Source organism: Coregonus clupeaformis, chromosome 40 (genome assembly GCF_020615455.1).
Source record: "Coregonus clupeaformis isolate EN_2021a chromosome 40, ASM2061545v1, whole genome shotgun sequence".
Classification (NCBI taxonomy): Eukaryota; Metazoa; Chordata; class Actinopteri; order Salmoniformes; family Salmonidae; genus Coregonus; species Coregonus clupeaformis.
Window position 1 is genome coordinate 20,625,475 of NC_059231.1, and position 18,306 is coordinate 20,643,780.

Sequence of the window (18,306 nt, forward strand, 5' to 3'; positions counted from 1 at the left end):
CAGGGTACAAAAAGTTAAGTCATCAAATAAAGATAGGTACCCGCACACTATTGAATGCTTCCACAGTTTTATTGAGTGCAACGTTTTGACCTGAAAGTCTTTGTCAGGCTTAACAATAAAGGCAGAAAGGGTTTCACTTACTCTGTGCTGTTGTTTTTGTGTGTTTGCAGTGCGGGACCCAAGGGAGACAACATCTATGAATGGAGGTCCACCATCCTGGGACCACCAGGCTCTGTGTACGAGGGAGGGGTCTTCTTCCTAGATATCACCTTCTCATCCGACTACCCCTTCAAGCCACCAAAGGTACTGTACGCTTTATTCACTTGCTTTATAGGTTTAGAGGTGGTTGTTTAAACAGTTCAGTAACATGGACGCCTCTGCTTGCGTCCCAAATGTCACCTTATTCTCTATGTAGGGAATAGGGTGCCGTTTGGGACGCGGCCTCTGTCTGCAGCTAGTCCTCTATTGTTCTACATGGAGGTCAGGTCTGACAGGAGTTTGCTGAGGTCATCAGTTGAAACCTTGAGGCTGATAAACATGATGTCTTGTCTTGCCTTATGCTTTTGACCAACTGTGGCGCTGCCTGGCCATCATCTCGTTGAGGCTACTACACAGCAGCAGTTACACCACAGCACTCTGCTCTACTGTCACATGACTGTGGAGACCAGGGGACCAAAATCACCCTGAGCCATTTAACACAATGCTGTTATTATTGAGAAAGAGTGGCAGCATTGGTGGTCTGTCTCAGTCAGGCGTGGCTTTGTGGCTTGACAAAGAGATGTGTATTTTGAGGGTCTGGTAAAATAGTGCACTACAGTGCCTTCAGAAAGTATTCACACCCCTTGACTTTTTCCATATTTTGTTATGTTACAGCCTGATTTTTAAATTGAGATGTTGTGTCACTGGCCTACACACAATACCCCATAATGTCAAAGTGTAATTATGTTTTTAGAAATGTTTAGAAATTAATACAAAATGAAAAGTGGAAAAGTCTTGAGTCAATAAGTATTCAACCCCTTTGTTATGGCAAGTTTAGATAAGTTCAGGAGTAAAGATGTGCTTAACAAGTCCCATAATAAGTTGCATGGACTCACTCTCTGTGCAATAATAGTGTTTAACATGATTGTTGAATGACTACCTCATCTCTGTACCCCACATACAGTTATCTGTAAGGTCCCTCAGTCGAGCAGTGAATTTCAAACACAGATTCAACCACAAAGACCAGGGAGGTTTTCCAATGGCTCGCAAAGAAGAGCACCTATTGGTAGATGGGTAAAAAAAAAAAGCAGACATTGAATATCCCTTTGAGCATGGTGAAGTTATTAATTACACCCAGTCACTACAAAGATACAGGCATCCTTCCTAACTCAGTTGCCGGAGAGGATGGAAACCGCTCAGGGATTTCAACATGAGGCCAATGGTGACTTTAAAACAGTTGCAGAGTTTAATGGCTGTGATAGGAGAAAACTGAGGATGGATCAACAACATTGTAGTTACTCCACAATACGAACCTAATTGACAGAGTGAAAAGAAGGAAGCCTGTACAGAAAAAATATATATTCCAAAACATGCATCCTGTTTGCAACAAGGCACTAAAGTAATACTGCAAATAATTTGCCAAAGCAGTTTACTTTTTGTCCTGAATAAAAAGTGTTATGTTTGGGGCAAATCCAATACAACAGATTACCACTCTCCACATTTTCAAGCATGGTGGTGGCTGCATTATGTTACGGGTATGCTTGTAATCGTTAAATAATAATAATAATAATATGCCATTTAGCAGATGCTTTTATCCAAAGCGACTTACAGTCATGCGTGCATACATTTTTGTGTATGGGTGGTCCCGGGGATCGAACCCACTACCTTGGCGTTACAAGCGCCGTGCTCTACCAGCTGAGCTACAGACGACCACATGGTCCAGTTAAGGACTGGGGAGTTTTTCAGAATAAAAAATAAACGGAATGGAGCTAAGCACAGGCAAAATCCTAGAGGAAAACCTGGTTCAGTCTGCTTTCCACCAGACACTGGGAGATGAATTCACTGTTCAGCAGGACAATAACCTAAAACACAAGGCCAAATCTACACTGGAGTTGCTTACCAAGAAGACAGTGAATGTTCCTGAGTGACCGAGTTACAGTTTTGACTTAAATCTACATGAAAATCTATGGCAAGACATGAAAATGGTTGTCTAGCAATAACCAACAACCAATTTGACAGAGCTTGAAGACATTTGAAAAGAATAATGGACAAATGTTGCACAATCCAGGTGTGGAAAGCTTAGAGATTTACCCAGAAAGACTCACAGCGGTAATCGCTGCCAAAGGTGCTGTTACAAGATATTAACTCAGGGGTGTGAATACTTATGTAAATGAGATATTTCTGTATTTAATTTTCAATATGGGGTACAGTGCCTTGCAAAAGTATTCATCCCCCTTGGCGTTTTTCCTATTTTGTTGCATTACAACCTGTAATTTAAATGGATTTTATTTTGATTTCATGTAACTGACATACACAAAATAGTCCAAATTGGTGAAGTGAAATAAAAAAAATAACTTATTTCAGAAAATGCTAAAAATAAATAATGGAAAAGTGATGCGTTCATATGTATTCACCCCCTTTGCTATGAAGCCCCTAAATAAGATCTGATGCAACCAATTACCTTCAGAAGTCACATAATTAGTTAAATAAAGTCCACATGTGTGCAATCTAAGTGTCACAAGATCTCAGTATATATACACCTGTTCTGAAAGGCCCCAGAGTCTGCATAACCACTAAGCAAGGGGCACCACCAAGCAAGTGGCACCATGAAGACCAAGGAGCTCTCCAAACAGGTCAGCGACAAAGTTGTGGAGAAGTACAGATCAGGGTTGGCTTATAAAAAAATATCAGAAACTTTGAACATCCCACGGAGCACCACTAAATCCATTATAAAAAAATTGAAAGAATATGGCACCACAACAAATCTGCCAAGAGAGGGCCGCCCACCAAAACTCACAGACCAGGCAAGGAGGGCATTAATCAGAGAGGCAACAAAGAGACCAAAGATAACCCTGAAGGAGCTGCAAATCTCCACAGCGGAGATTGGAGTATCTGTCCATAGGACCACTTTAAGCCGTACACTCCACAGAGCTGGGCTTTACGGAAGAGTGGCCAGAAAAACGCCATTGCTTAAAGAAAAAAATAAGCAAACATGTTTGGTGTTCGCCAAAAGGCATGTGGGAGACGCCCCAAACATATGGAAGAATGTACTCTGGTCAGGTGAGACTAAAATGTTGCTTTTTGGCCATCAAGGAAAACACTATGTCTGGCGCAAACCCAACACCTCTCATCACCCCGAGAACACCAACCCCACAGTGAAGCATGGTGGTGGCAGCATCATGCTGTGGGGATGTTTTTCATCGGCAGGGACTGGGAAACTGGTCAGAATTGAAGGAAAGATGGATGGCGCTAAATACAGGAAAATTCTTGAGGGAAACCTGTTTCAGTCTTCCAGAGATTTGAGACTGGGACGGAGGTTCACCTTCCAGCAGGACAATGACCCTAAGCATACTGCTAAAGCAACACTCGAGTGGTTTAAGGGGAAACATTTAATTGTCTTGGAATGGCCTAGTTAAAGCCCAGACCTCAATCCAATTGAGAATATGTGGTATGACTTAAAGATTGCTGTACACCAGCGGAACCCATCCAACTTGAAGGAGCTGAAGCAGTTTTGCCTTGAAGAATGGGCAAAAATCCCAGTGGCTAGATGTGCCAAGCTTATAGAGACATACCCCAAGAGACTTGCAGCTGTAATTGCTGAAAAAGGTGGCTCTACAAAGTATTGACTTTTGGGGGGTTTTCAGTTTTTTTGTCTTATTTCTTGTTTGTTTCACAAAAACAAAACAAAATTTTTCATCTTCAAAGTGGTAGGCATGTTGTGTAAATCAAATGATACAAACCCCTAAAAAAATCAATTTTAATTCCAGTTTGTAAGGCAACAAAATAGGAAAAATGCCAAGGGGGGTGAATACTTTCGCAAGCCACTGTATTGTGTGTAGATGGGTGAGAGAAAAAAATATATTTAATCCATTTTGAAATCAGGCTGTAACACAACAAAATGTGGAATAATTCAAGGGGTATGAATACTCTCTGAAGGCAGGGAGTAGGGTGCCTTTTGGGACGCTGCTTCTTTTGCGTTATAGGCACTGCAGGGGCTCCTCTTTTTTAGCAGCATATATTCTCAGTAATACACTCTTCCGACAGGCTACACTGCCTATTATGTTTCTGAGAAAACTTTACGGAAGGTGGATATAATCAGGATCATAATAGCGTTCTGGTAGTGGAGGTGAGCAATAGGGTTATTTCATAGAAAGCAATCCCATTTCACATAAAAACTAACAGGCATAAATATATTTACGAGAAATCAGCCTCAGAACTGAAAGTTGTACCACTCTATACTGGACTGAGGGGGTGTTGTGATATGTTTGCTCTGTCTAGCAGTTCTATTATTCAGCGCAAATCCCCTGTTTACAGTGATGGGATTAGCCTTTACAGTGGTTATGGTAATAAAAGACTGAGTCTGTCTCGTCTGGTTTCTATTAACATGTCATAAAGATGGCATATACAGTTTGACTTTAGAGAGAGCGCGAGAGAGCAAGAGAGAGGGCGAGAGAGCAAGAGAGAGAGAGAGAGAGCAGACTTGTTCAGAGGCGGTGTGGTTCCCCTCCATGCTACCAATTACCCAGGGGTGGTGTGTCTGTGTCTGACTCCCTCTCTCCCTATCTATATATCTTTCTTTCTTTTTCTCTCTCTCTCTTTCTTTCTCACTCTCTCTCTCTTCTCTCTCTTTCTCTCTCCCTCCCTCTAATGTCAAAGCCATAAACAGCTAGTGGCATCATTAAGATCATTGGCTGTGAGTGGTCCTAATTGGTTTCCCCATGCAATAAGGGCTGCTCAGAGAGAGAAGGCCTCAATGGGATGTTAAAAGACTTCCCTTATGTAAACACCACATGATTTCACATGTGGAAAATCACATGATTTCACATGTGACATTTCCACATGTTTTGCACATGTGAAATCATGTGAAACCATGTGTTTTGCAACACTTCATGTGACATTTCCCATGTGAGCTAATTTTACATTTACATTTAAGTCATTTAGCAGACGCTCTTATCCAGAGCGACTTACAAATGGGTGCATCCAACTTAGGAATCACCCTAGATCATGTGAAACCATGTGTTTTTGGAACATTTCACATGTGGATTTTCACGTGATCGCATAACCTTTCACGTGGATTGAAATTTTCACATGGGATTTCACAGAAAAAAGTGTGTCTTTATGATACACACACAGTGTTTTCAACTTACATATTTGACTGCATTGTGTATGTTTATTTATACAGTAATTCTTATTTAACATGTCCTTACCTGGGATTTGACTTCACAACCTCTTGGTTCACTGCATTCCAAGCATCCTGCTACGCCACCATGTCTGTGTCATTAACTGATTTCACCTCTATTCCTACATTTTGGACTTCAAGTACATCTCAGATTTGCTAAAAATACACTCAAGAAAAACGATTATATTTATCATAGTGATTCAGGATTAACATTAAAACAGAATAATATGCCCCACCAACATTAGACAAATTCACAGAAAACCCTCAAATTGCTGAAATAAGTAAATGTAATCAATGATGAGAGAATAGTCAGAATAACTGATAACTAAAATAGCAGTGCAGATGACACTCTTTTGCTAAGTGCAGAGATGTATTATAGGTATTGAATGTGTATGGGACTGCAACATACTTTGTGGTGCAGCAGGAAGGGCAGTGTACCTCACATCCAGAGGTTGTGTGTTCAAATCCCAGCTGGAGCTATACTTTAGCTGAACAGCAATATCACATGAAATTTCACGTGAAAAACATGTTCACATGTGAAGTTTCAAAACCAAAGTTTGTGAAGTGTTCCAAAAACACGTTTTCACATGTGAAATGTCACGTGAAGTCTTCCCAAAAAAAGCTTTTCCACAAAATTTCACGAGAAATGTCACATGTGAAGTGTTAAAAAAAAACATTTCCACATGTGAAAGAAGAAATGTGAAGTGTTCCAAAACCACGTTTTCACATGATTTCACATGTGAAATTTCACGTTTCACGTGTGAAATCATGTGGTTCAACATGTGATAACATACAATTACACTGTTAGCCATTGCTGTTAAATTTGTGGGAAAATTGTGTCATTTTACATTACATTTCTACAGTAATATGTTAATGTATTTTGCTATATATTTACTGTCAATTGCAATGCACATGGGTAGGCTACTTTTTGGCCGTCATGCAAATTAACTTGGCATGCCTTACTTACAATTGCATTTAAACTTAAAGGATACTTTAGATAGGCTTATTATTTTTATAGTAAGTTACCAGCTACTGAGTTGCAGTGAAAATAGTGGAAACAACTTTTTATGTATTTCTACAGCTGAACTGTATTTAGTCAGTAAATATACAACAACGAACTGTATACAGGAAGTACACGGAAATTCCAATTCTCATTCCAATTATTTTCAATGCTTTTCCGGAAAATGAGGAAATGGATTTTGGTTTACTTTCTGAATTGACTGGAACTCAATTTGGTTAGCACACTTGGGACACAAACACACTTGGGATTTGCCAGCAACCTGAATTTCCTGCTTTGCCACCAGGTCTGTGGCCATGACAGAGATCGACCACAGATTTATTGGTAAGAATACATTTCTGCACTTTGCTAAAAGTTGCCCGTCCATAATCTAGTAAATAATTGTGGGATTATCTGACAAAACCAACGAAAAAGTAGCAGTGCTCAGAAACACTTGAAATTAAGGCCTAGATTCAATCAGATCAAGCGTAAACAGGGGTAGCCGACACCCGCATAGCTGGGGTTTGGCAGTGTCGGAGATGTAACTGCGTTACGGTACAGTGTTGTGCCCTGGTGTGCGTAAGGTACCTTCAGAGTTAGGAACTCGCATCCACCTGTGGTAAATTCAATTGATTGGACATGATTTGGAAAGGCACACACCTGTCTATATAAGGTCCCACAGTTGACAGTGCATGTCAGAGCAAAAACCAAGCCATGAGGTCGAAATAATTGTCCGTAGAGCTCCGAGACAGGATTGTGTCGAGGCACAGATCTGGGGAAGGGTACCAAAACATTTCTGCAACATTGAAGGTCCCCAAGAACACAGTGGCCTCCATCATTCTTTAAATGGAAGACGTTTGGAACCACCAAGACTCTTCCTAAGGCTGGCCGCCCGGCCAAACTGAGCAATAAGGGGAGAAGGGCCTTGGTCAGGGAGGTGACCAAGAACCCAATGGTCACTCTGACAGAGCTCCAGAGTTGCTCTGTGGAGAATGGAGAACCTTCCAGAAGGACAAAAACTCTGCAGCACTCCACCAAACAGACCTTTATTGTAGCGTGGCTAGACGGAAGCCACTCCTCAGTAAAAGGCACTTGACTGCCCACTTGGAGTTTGCCAAAAGGCACCTAAAGGACTCTCAGACCATGAGAAATAAGATTCTCTGGTCTGATGAAACCAAGATTGAAATCTTTGGCCTGAATTCCAAGCGTCACGTCTGGAGGAAACCTGGCACCATCCCTACGGTGAAGCATGGTGGTGGCAGCATCATGCTGTGGGGATGTTTTTCAGCCAAGGTCAAGGGGTCTGAATACTTTCCGAATGCACTGTAGGTGGGGGCAATGTGCTGGCGGGGCTCATTACCATATTTCGGGGCATGTTCTAAAATATGTTGTATTTGTTCCAACCTTCAGTCGGAGTGTTGTACCAGTTTAAGTGGTTTTATCGTTGTGTTGGTTAAGGTTGAGTACCTCTTTTGACACTAGCTGGTCTACAATCTTTGGCAGAGCTTGTGACAGTGAAGAGCTGCATGGTGAAAAGGTTACTGCACATATTTTCCAGTAGCTTAATTGCAGCTGGTTCACAGGAAGTTCATGTTTAATTTTCAATAACTTACTGTCAACTAGTTGCAAGTGAGTTAATGTGAAATTCACATTAACTTACTGTAGCTAATCCATCACACTCACCAAAATGGTCTGGTAGGGAATTGAGTATTACAATGACATGGTTACTAGCTATAAATGAAATATTGTATGGTTCCTTTGTTGTACATGCACTTATGGCAGCCTTTAACAAAGCTGCAAAACTGACAGCTTTGTGTTTATGAACAGAATACAATATAGCACATTAACTGACTTAGCTGAAAGCCACGCCTCCAATAAGCTACACCTGCAATCTTCTGATAGGCTGCAGCTGCTACAGTATGCTGCCAATCAGCAAGTGATGCGCATGTTGTCAACAGAAGAGTCGGTGAAGGCACAGTAGGTTACTGGCAAGGATTGCAAGTGGCAGCAAATGTCCTATAGGTTACTGGCAACAACAACAAAAAAGGCAGTATGTTACTGTGAATTTGACAATAACTTACAAACTAGTAGGTTCCAAGTAAAAAATGACAAATTCACAGCAACTTCTTGCAACAAGTTGCCATTAACTTACTGGAAAATACACAATAACGTCTTTACAGTGAGTGCAGCTCATTACTGACACATTCTCTTACAAAGTTTCCAGAACAGACAGTGTCAAAAGAGGTGCTTAACTTGCATCGGCATAACCATCAAACACTTAAACTGCTACAACAGTGTGCTTGAGCACTGCTAGTTTTACGTTAATGTTACGTTGGTGGTGATAATTGCAGAATTATTTACTTGATTCTGGGCAATGATGAATAATGCAGAAATGCATTCTTGCCAATAAATCTGTGGCCATATCTCTTTCATGCTCACAGATCTGGTGGTGTAGCTGCACTGTAGCAGAACATTTCAGGTTGTTAGCGACCGAGAGGTTTTAAGTTCAAATCCCATTTAAGGTCCCAATTGTGGTCAGAGTACAAGATTCTACAGTAAATTACATCAGCATACTGTTATTTTATAGAAATAGCACCTTCAACTTCAGATAGCTAGCAACCAAGAGGTTGTGAGTTCAAATCCCAAGAGAGGTTGATTCCCAAGTAATCAGCATCATCATTAACACCTTAATTTAGTTGTAAAAATACAGTGTCATATTCATGGTATCATTGCCTCCCCATGTCACATTTATTTCACATGAGATAGTTTGTTTTACATGTACTCACATGCTGTCACATGTAGTTTCATGTTATCACATTGAGATTTTGCATCCCCATGTTGTCACATTTATTTCACATACATTTCACAAGATCATGTTCTCACATGTGCTAATATGTTGTCACGTGTAGTTTTATGTTATCACATGTTGCTTCACATGTTGTCACGTTATCACATGAACTTTACATTAAATCGCGTGATCATATGAGATGTGAAATTCATGTGTTTTTTCCGTAAGGGTTAGCTCAACGCATGTCACCGACTGGCCTACCTACCAGATATTGCAGGGAAAGGCCAATCTACTGTATGATGGCTTAATTATGGGATGTGTTAAGTTGCCATACACATTTATGCCAATTGCCTGTCTGTCTTTATGCTGTTTTATAAGTGCAAATGTCAAGGATGTGTGGTTTAGCTTTGTGAGGTTTAGATGACTACAGTGAATGCAGACTTAACAGGGAATGTTCTTGCTCCACAGTAAATGTTCCAGCTCCTCCTCAGGCGGCAGGTAGCCTAGCAATTAAGATCATTGGGCTAGTAACCGAAAGGTTGCTGGTTTTAAATCCCGAGCCGACTAGGTGAAAAATCTGTCGATGTGCCCTTGAGCAAGGCACTTAACCATAATTGCTCCTGTAAGTCGCTCTGGATAAGAGCGTCTGCTAAATGACTAAAATGTAAATATAGCTCCTCAGTAAATGATCTAGCGCCTTGTTAAATGTTCTAGCTCCCCAGTTAATGTTCTGGTTCCTCAGTAAATGATCTATCTCCCCAGTTAATGTTCTGGTTCCTCAGTTAATGATCTATCTCCTCAGTTAATGTTCTAGCTCCTCAGTAAATGATCTATCTCCTCAGTTAATGTTCTAGCTCCTCAGTTAATGATCTATCTCCTCAGTTAATGTTCTAGTTCATCTGTAAATGTTCTAGCTCCTAAATAAATGTTCTACCTCCTCAGTAACCCTTGCATGCTTTATTGTTGACCCCATTGTTAACACTGTATCTTATCTTATCTGCCTGGCTGGCTGATAAAGCCTAAATGTGTTTCATGCCTTCCTCCTCTTCCACAGGTCAGTTTTCATTTGAGGAAAGTGGCCCAAGAAAAACAATCAGGGTGTACTGATATGTATGTCTGTGTTGTTTCCTAGCCAGGGTATATATTTACTTTCTGATGTCTCCTTGGTGACGTTCTGCACCAGGAACTACCACTGTAACATCGACAGTCAGGGTGTGATCTGTCTGGATCTACTTTATGTTGTTTCTAAGGTGATGTTAGATCTGCTTTATGTTGTTCCCTAGGTGACGTTCCGCACCAGGATCTACCACTGTAACATCAACAGTCAGGGTGTGATCTGCCTGGATATCCTGAAGGACAACTGGAGCCCTGCCCTCACCATCTCCAAGGTGCTGCTGTCCATCTGCTCCCTGCTCACAGACTGTAACCCTGGTGAGTGACACAGCGGTCCACCAATCAGACATATAGTAGATATACTGTACACATGTAACAGACTGCAACCCTGGTGAGTGACACAGCGGTCAACCAATCAGTCATACAGTAGATATAATGTACACATGTAACAGACTGCAACCCTGGTGAGTGACACAGCGGTCAACCAATCAAACATACAGTAAATATACTGTACACATGTAACAGACTGTAACCCCAAAGCAAGCCTCAAAACCAAAGACATTACACTGCACTTGACTTGTAGAATGTTTGCGCTGTGTCAGGGATGGGACAGTGGGACATCATCAATTTAGAAATCCTACTAAATCTTTCTTCTACCTTGATGCATGCTTCAATTTCTACTTGAATGAAGTAATTTATACAAAGTTTAAAATGAAGCAATCCTGTGTGCCTGCCTTGAGACTTGGAGATCTAAGGTCGCCCTCTTACCAATGACTGTGTACCAATGACTAAGGCCTCTTACTCATGAGTGTCTCATCCCTTTACTCTCTTCAGTCAGTTTAGACTTCTGCAACCCTCTTACTAATGCGTTGCTCATCTCTCTTTCCTGTCTTCTCCCTCTCTCCTCAGCTGACCCTCTGGTTGGTAGCATTGCCACTCAGTACCTGACCAACAGAGCCGAGCATGACAGGATAGCCCGACAGTGGACCAAGAGATACGCCACTTAGAGGTCACGATCCCTAACCCCTGACCCCGTCCTGTCTGATCCCCTGTCCCCCCAGCCCCCCTGCCTGCAGTGTGAAGGTCCCGGAGGCGACGTCACATCGTGCAACAAATCTTTATAGCCTTTACAATACGGACTTCTGTGTAAATGTCTGATTACTGATTCTACTCCTCCACATTTTACCCTGCTATGAGGACTGGGTCTGAAGAGAGACAGAGAGAGAGACAGATCCAAGCAGGCATTGTCTCACGTCAGATAGCGAAGCGTCGCCTCTGTCTGCACTGATAGTTCATGGCAACACAGAGCGTTTGAATGACGCCATCTGTCGGAAGACAATGCCCAACAAAAGGTAAATGTATATTGGAGTAGAATTTTGTAGCTGTAGATTTTAGTTATGTTTAAATGCCTCTACTTGCAAGTCTTGCTTCTTTGGGATATTAAAAAAATAAAATGTATTTTGTGATGTAATAAAGGAAACTATTCCTAAAGTCTCAACCAAATATTATGGTGCATTTTAACCTTCTCCATTATCTGTATGAAGTTAAAGAAGAAAAAACAACTAGCTGATGTAGATTATTAGAGATGATGATGTCATTTATATGAAAGCCAGACACCCATTTCCAGTTATGTAGTTACATTATACTGTTGTGATGACTCTGTTTTACCTTGTCAATTTGTAATGAAAACGATATTTCATTGAAACCTTTTTGTAGCTCAACAAAAGATGAGCCACCACTGTAACATCCCCAAAACACAATAAACTTGTCCCCAAGGGTTGAATTGTACAGTCTAAACTCATGGATGATTGACATTGGGAGCTGGCATTCAATAACTAGGGCTGCGTCCCAAATGACACCATATTCCGACTTTTGACCTGAGTCCATGCGCCCTGGTCAAAAGAAGGGCACTACATAGGGGATAGGGTGCCATTTGGGACATAGACAAAGGCTCAATTTGTTCAGGGCCAATAAGAGGAATGAGAGGACCACGGGAAACGACCAAGACAATGTCATTATGTTACATAGAGATAGTCACTCAGAACTGCTGCTCTGCAAACTGCCGTACCGTTATCTCTTGAGATGTATAATGTCATACTGATTCTACTCCTCCTATTACCATATGAGGACTGACGTCTGTAGGAAAAGACGGTGCTCAAATCGACCTAGACTTGAAGTGCACATAAAATTCCATTCACATCACGGGGAAACAGACGCAGCTCTCTCTCTCTCTCTTGAAGTTAAATCCTATGAGGATCAAACAAAACAAAGGATGGAAAGAGAGAGAAACTGGAAAATACTATTCAAGTAGAATTTTGTAGCTGTAGTAGATTTAGTATGTACGCTGTAGATATAGTGTTATCTCAATGTTTGCTAGCGGCCTCTTTACTCTATAAACATACAGTGGGGAGAACAAGTATTTGATACACTGCTGATTTTGCAGGTTTTCCTACTTACAAATCATGTAGAGGTCTGTAATTTTTTATCATAGGTACACTTCAACTGTGAGAGATGGAATCTAAAACAAAAATCCAGAAAATCACATTGAATGATTTTTAAGTAATTAGTTTGCATTTTATTGCATGACATAAGTATTTGATACATCAGAAAAGCAGAACTTAATATTTGGTACAGAAACCTTTGTTTTTTTGTTTACTTTCTTTTAAATATTTTTTATTTTTATTTATTTTTTTGTGTTTTTTTTGGGGGGGGGGGGGAAATGGATCAGCTTAATATTGCAGATAGATTGTATCTTCTATCAATGTAATTGTCTGCATCACTTCCAATCCCGCATGTTTTTTATATTTTTATATATATATACTCCCCTTTATTACTTTTCAACCCCACCATCCTTTCCCTACTTGGAGTAAATTAGTGAACAACAATGCCCAGGCCTCTACTTCCGGTCTATACTTACTATCTACACCTTATGGACAGAGTTAATTTTACAATAATTATATTATATATATATATATATATATATATATATATATATATATATATATATATATATATATATATATATATATATATATTTTAAATTAATTTTCTTTTTTTTTGGCTCCTGAACTTCTTCTACTCTCAACCTCTCCGATCATTTTCATGATGTCCATCCGGTTTGCTTCTATATGCCATATCTTTCTAACTGTGCTCTTTCCCAAAAGCTCCCAACATACAACCTATATACTTATTATGGACACAGTATGCTTACATTATTAGCTATCTTTGTTATTATTTGTTGTTATTTGTTATTAGTCCCATCCTTCAACTCTATTCAATACCTCCCATCTATCTCTTAACACCATCCATATAGGATTTCTATTTGCCATATATATTTCAACCGTACTGTGATGTTTTACAAAAGTTCTGAACCTTTTTATTCTCATTGCTTCTACAAACCTTTGTTTGCAATTACAGAGATCATACATTTCCTGTAGGTCTTGACCATGTTTGCACACACTGCAGCAGGGATTTTGGCCCACTCCTCCATACAGGCCTTCTCCAGATCCTTCAGGTTTCGGGGCTGTCGCTGGGCAATACGGACTTTAAGCTCCCTCCAAAGATTTTCTATTGGGTTCAGGTCTGGAGACTGGCTAGGCCACTCCAGGACCTTGAGATGCTTCTTACGGAGCCACTCCTTAGTTGCCCTGGCTGTGTGTTTCGGGTTGTTGTCATGCTGGAAGACCCAGCCACAACCCATCTTCAATGCTCTTACTGAGGGAAGGAGGTTGTTGGCCAAGATCTCGCGATACATGGCCCCATCCATCCTCCCCTCAATACGGTGCAGTCGTCCTGTCCCCTTTGCAGAAAAGCATCCCCAAAGAATGATGTTTCCACCTCCATGCTTCTTGAGGTTGTACTCATCCTTCTTCTTCCTCCAAACACGGCGAGTGGAGTTTAGACCAAAAAGCTCTATTTTTTTCTCATCAGACCACATGACCTTCTCCCATTCCTCCTCTGGATCATCCAGATGGTCATTGGCAAACTTCAGACGGGCCTGGACATGCGCTGGCTTGAGCAGGGGGACCTTGCGTGCGCTGCAGGATTTTAATCCATGACGGCGTAGTGTGTTACTAATGGTTTTCTTTGAGACTGTGGTCCCAGCTCTCTTCAGGTCATTGACCAGGTCCTGCCGTGTAGTTCTGGGCTGTTCCCTCACCTTCCTCATGATCATTGATGCCCCACGAGGTGAGATCTTGCATGGAGCCCGAGACCGAGGGTGATTGACCGTCATCTTGAACTTCTTCCATTTTATAATAATTGCGCCAACAGTTGTTGCCTTCACACCAAGCTGCTTGCCTATTGTCCTGTAGCCATCCCAGCCTTGTGCAGGTCTACAATTTTATCCCTGATGTCCTTACACAGCTCTCTGGTCTTGGCCATTGTGGAGAGGTTGGAGTCTGTTTGATTGAGTGTGTGGACAGGTGTCTTATTTACAGGTAACGAGTTCAAACAGGTGCAGTTAATACAGGTAATGAGTGGAGAACAGGAGGGCTTCTTAAAGAAAAACTAACAGGTCTGTGAGATCCGGAATTCTTACTGGTTGGTCATGCAATAAAATGCAAATTAATTACTTAAAAATCATACAATGTGATTTTCTGGATTTTTGTTTTAGATTCCGTCTCTCACAGTTGAAGTGTAGCTATGATAAAAATTACAGACCTCTACATGCTTTGTAAGTAGGAAAAATCGGCAGTGTATCAAATACTTGTTCTCCCCACTGTAGATACAGGTTTTCTGTTTTATTGACGTGGGTTTTTTCATTATTCTCTATCGATCTCTGACTTTTATTGACGTGTTCAGCCTCATTTTTCTCTTTTCACTGACTAGCCTCAACAGTGGAGTGAGAGATATATATTCTCTGGCCTGTATCGTAACCCTGGAGATGGATAGGAGAATACCTGGTAGTGGTGCTGTAGGAGTAAGTCATAGGTACCACTACATACTGGTCTGTGTTTTGTCTCAATTGCTGAGGTTAGGATGTTGGTAGGGCAAGATGATCCTAGATCTGTATCTAGGGGCAATTGCACCCTTAAAATCAGTGCTTTACCCCTCTCATAGTTAGACCGCCCCCTTGTGGTTTGAACTACACACACATCTGGAAGAGGCTATTGTTCTACTAATGGTCTTGTTTTACATTGTGTTATCCTCTATGATCATAGATAGATAGTATGTTGCTGGTATAATGAAGCAGTATTCATATGATGCGTTGAGAAACCACAATAAGTAAATGATTACTTGCGGTGTATCTGATGATTACGACTTCTTTAAGACTTTAGCTGGGAAGAGATGCTTATCAGATAAACGGCTAGTTGAAATTCTAAACTATACTGAACAAAAATTTTAACGCAACATGCAACAATTTCAATTTACTGAGTTACAGTTCATATAATGAAATCAGTCAATTGAAATAAATTCATTAGGCCCTAATCTATGGATTTCACATGACTGGGCAGAGGTGCCCTGTAGCTCAATTGGTAGAGCATGGCGATTGTAACGCCAGGGTAGTGGGTTCGGTCCCTGGGACCACCCATACGTAAAAATGTATGCACACATGACTGTAGTCGCTTTGGATAAAAGCGTCTGCTGAATGGCATATTATTATTATATTATAGGTGCAGCGATTGGTGGGCTGTGGAGGGCATAGGCCCAACCACTTGGCAGCCAGGCCCACCCACTGGGGAGCAAGGCCCAGCCAATCATAATGAGTTTTTCCCCACAAAAGGGCTTTATTACAGACAGAAATACCCCTCAGCACCCCTCACCCCCCCTCAGATGATTCCGCAGGTGAAGAAGCCGAATGTCGAGGTCCTGGGCTGGCGTGGTTACACGTGGTCTGCGGTTGTGAGGCCGGTTGGACGTACTGCCAAATTCTCTAAAACGATGTTGGAGGCAGCTTATGGTAGAGAAATTAACATTAAATTCTCTGGCAACAGCTCTGGTGGACATTTCTCCAGTCAGCATGCCAATTGCATGCTCCCTCAAAACTTGAGACATGTTGTGTGACAAAACTGCACATTTTAAAGTGGCCTTTTATTGTTCCCAGCACAAGGTGCACCTGTGTACTGATCATGCTGTTTAATCAGCTTCTTGATATGCCACACCTGTAGTGGAAGGATTATCTTGGCAAAGGAAACTCCCATGTAGCTCAGTTGGTAGAGCATGGCGTTTGAAACGCCAGGGTTGTTGGTTCGATTCCCATGGGGGGCCAGTATGAAAAATGTATGCACTCACTAACTGTAAGTCACTCTGGATAAGACTAAAGACTAAAATGTAAATGCTCACTAACAGGGATGTAAACAAATTTGTGTACAAAATCTGAGAGAAATAAGCTTTTTGTGTTTATGGACAATTTCTGTGATTTTTTTATTCCAGCTCATGAAACATGGGACCAACACTTTACCTGTTGCGTTTATATTTTTGTTCAGTGTAGTTATCACATTGTGTATAATATGAATTACGCTGTGTATTTCAGGAATTCTGACTGGAATTATCACAGGAGAGAGACAGAGGAACATCAATTTATTATCTTTGCAAAGATTGAAAGGATGGAGATCGTAAGGGACATATCACACACAGATTGAGAGAATCCTTATGGCTGGTAGGGCACGCTGTAAGGCTTGGCAGCGAGTCACCCCTGAGTTTGAAGCCCCACTTGGCCCATGACTAATGACAGCAGTCCTGCTGTCTCTGAGAGAAATTCAGTGGAGAGTGAGGCCTTTCCCCCACCTCTGTGTGTGTTTGTGTGAGTATGTGGTATGCCTCTCGTGTGAGTGTGTGTTTCTCTCTTTCTGTGTGTGTGTGTGTGTGTGTGTGTGTGTGTGTGTGTGTGTGTGTGTGTGTGTGTGTGGAGAGTAAGTGAGTGAGGCCTTTCCCACCGTTGGCCCCTACCAGAGAAGGGGAAAGAGAGAGAGGGTCGAAACAGCAGGCCCGGGTCAAGGTAATAATAATAATATGCTATTTAGCAGACACTTTTATCCAAAGCAACTTACAGTCATGTGTGCATACATTTTTACATATGGGTGGTCCTGGGGATCAAACCCACTACCCTGGCGTTACAAATGCCATGCTCTACCAATTGAGCTACAGAGGACCACAAGGTAGCATGACCAGTGAACAGGTCAGGGTTCCATAGCCGCAGGCATAACAGCAGAAACTGGATCAACAGCACGACAAGGTAGCACGTCTGGTGAACAGGTCAGAGTTCCTTAGCCACAGGCAAAACAGCAGAAACTGGATCAGCAGCACAACCAGATGGACTAGGGACGGGGACAGCCAGGAGTCGTCAGGCATGGTCCTAGGGCTCAGGTCCACCGGGAGAGGAGTGAGAGAGAGAGAGAGAGAGAGAGAGAGAGAGAGAGAGAGAGAGAGAGAGAGAGAGAGAGAGATGGGAGAATTAGAGGGAGCATACCTAAGATCACACAGGACATCAGATAAGACAGGAGAATTACACAAGATTTGACAGACTGACCCTAGCCCCCTGGCACATAGACTATTGCAGCATAGATACTGGAGATAGGGGGGGTCGGTGGGACACTGTGTCCCCGTCACAAGTTACCCCCGGACAGGGCCAACCAGGCATGATATGACCCCATCCACTTTGCCAAAGCACAGCCCCCACACCACCAAAAGGATATCAACAGACCACTAACTTACTACCCTGAGACAAGGCAGAGTATAGCCCACAAAGATCTCCCCCACCGCATAAGCCCAAGGACAGTAAGGATGGGAGAGCGCGAGCAAGCCAATCATAGGACCTACTGAAGAGATGAGTCTTCAGTAAAGACATAAAGGTTGAGACCGAGTCTGCGTCTCTCACATGGCAGACCATTCCATAAAAATTTAGCTCTATAGGAGAAAGTGCTGCCTCCAGCTGTTTGCTTAGAAATTCTAGAAACAATAAGGAGGCCTGTGTCTTGTGACCGTAGCGTACATGTAGGTATATACGGCGGGACCAAATCGGCGAGATAGATAGGAGCAAGTCCATGTAATGCTTTGTAGGTTAGCAGTAAAACCTTGAAATCAGCCCTA

General features: G+C 41.8%; 1 protein-coding gene across 3 annotated transcripts in view; it reads left to right on the forward strand.

Annotated features, from left to right (window-relative positions):
* LOC121555056 (ubiquitin-conjugating enzyme E2 E3-like) overlaps positions 1 to 12,063 on the forward strand; it is a 79,913-nt gene extending 67,850 nt beyond the window's left edge. For all 3 annotated transcript variants that reach the window (XM_041868829.2, XM_041868830.2, XM_041868831.2), the window contains exons 4-6: positions 171 to 303; positions 10,446 to 10,593; positions 11,185 to 12,063. In XM_041868829.2, coding sequence (XP_041724763.1) covers positions 171 to 303; positions 10,446 to 10,593; positions 11,185 to 11,282 — 379 coding nt within the window. In that variant the 3' untranslated portion in view covers positions 11,283 to 12,063. The remainder of the gene's footprint in view (positions 1 to 170; positions 304 to 10,445; positions 10,594 to 11,184) is intronic.
* The last annotated feature ends 6,243 nt before the right edge of the window (positions 12,064 to 18,306 follow it).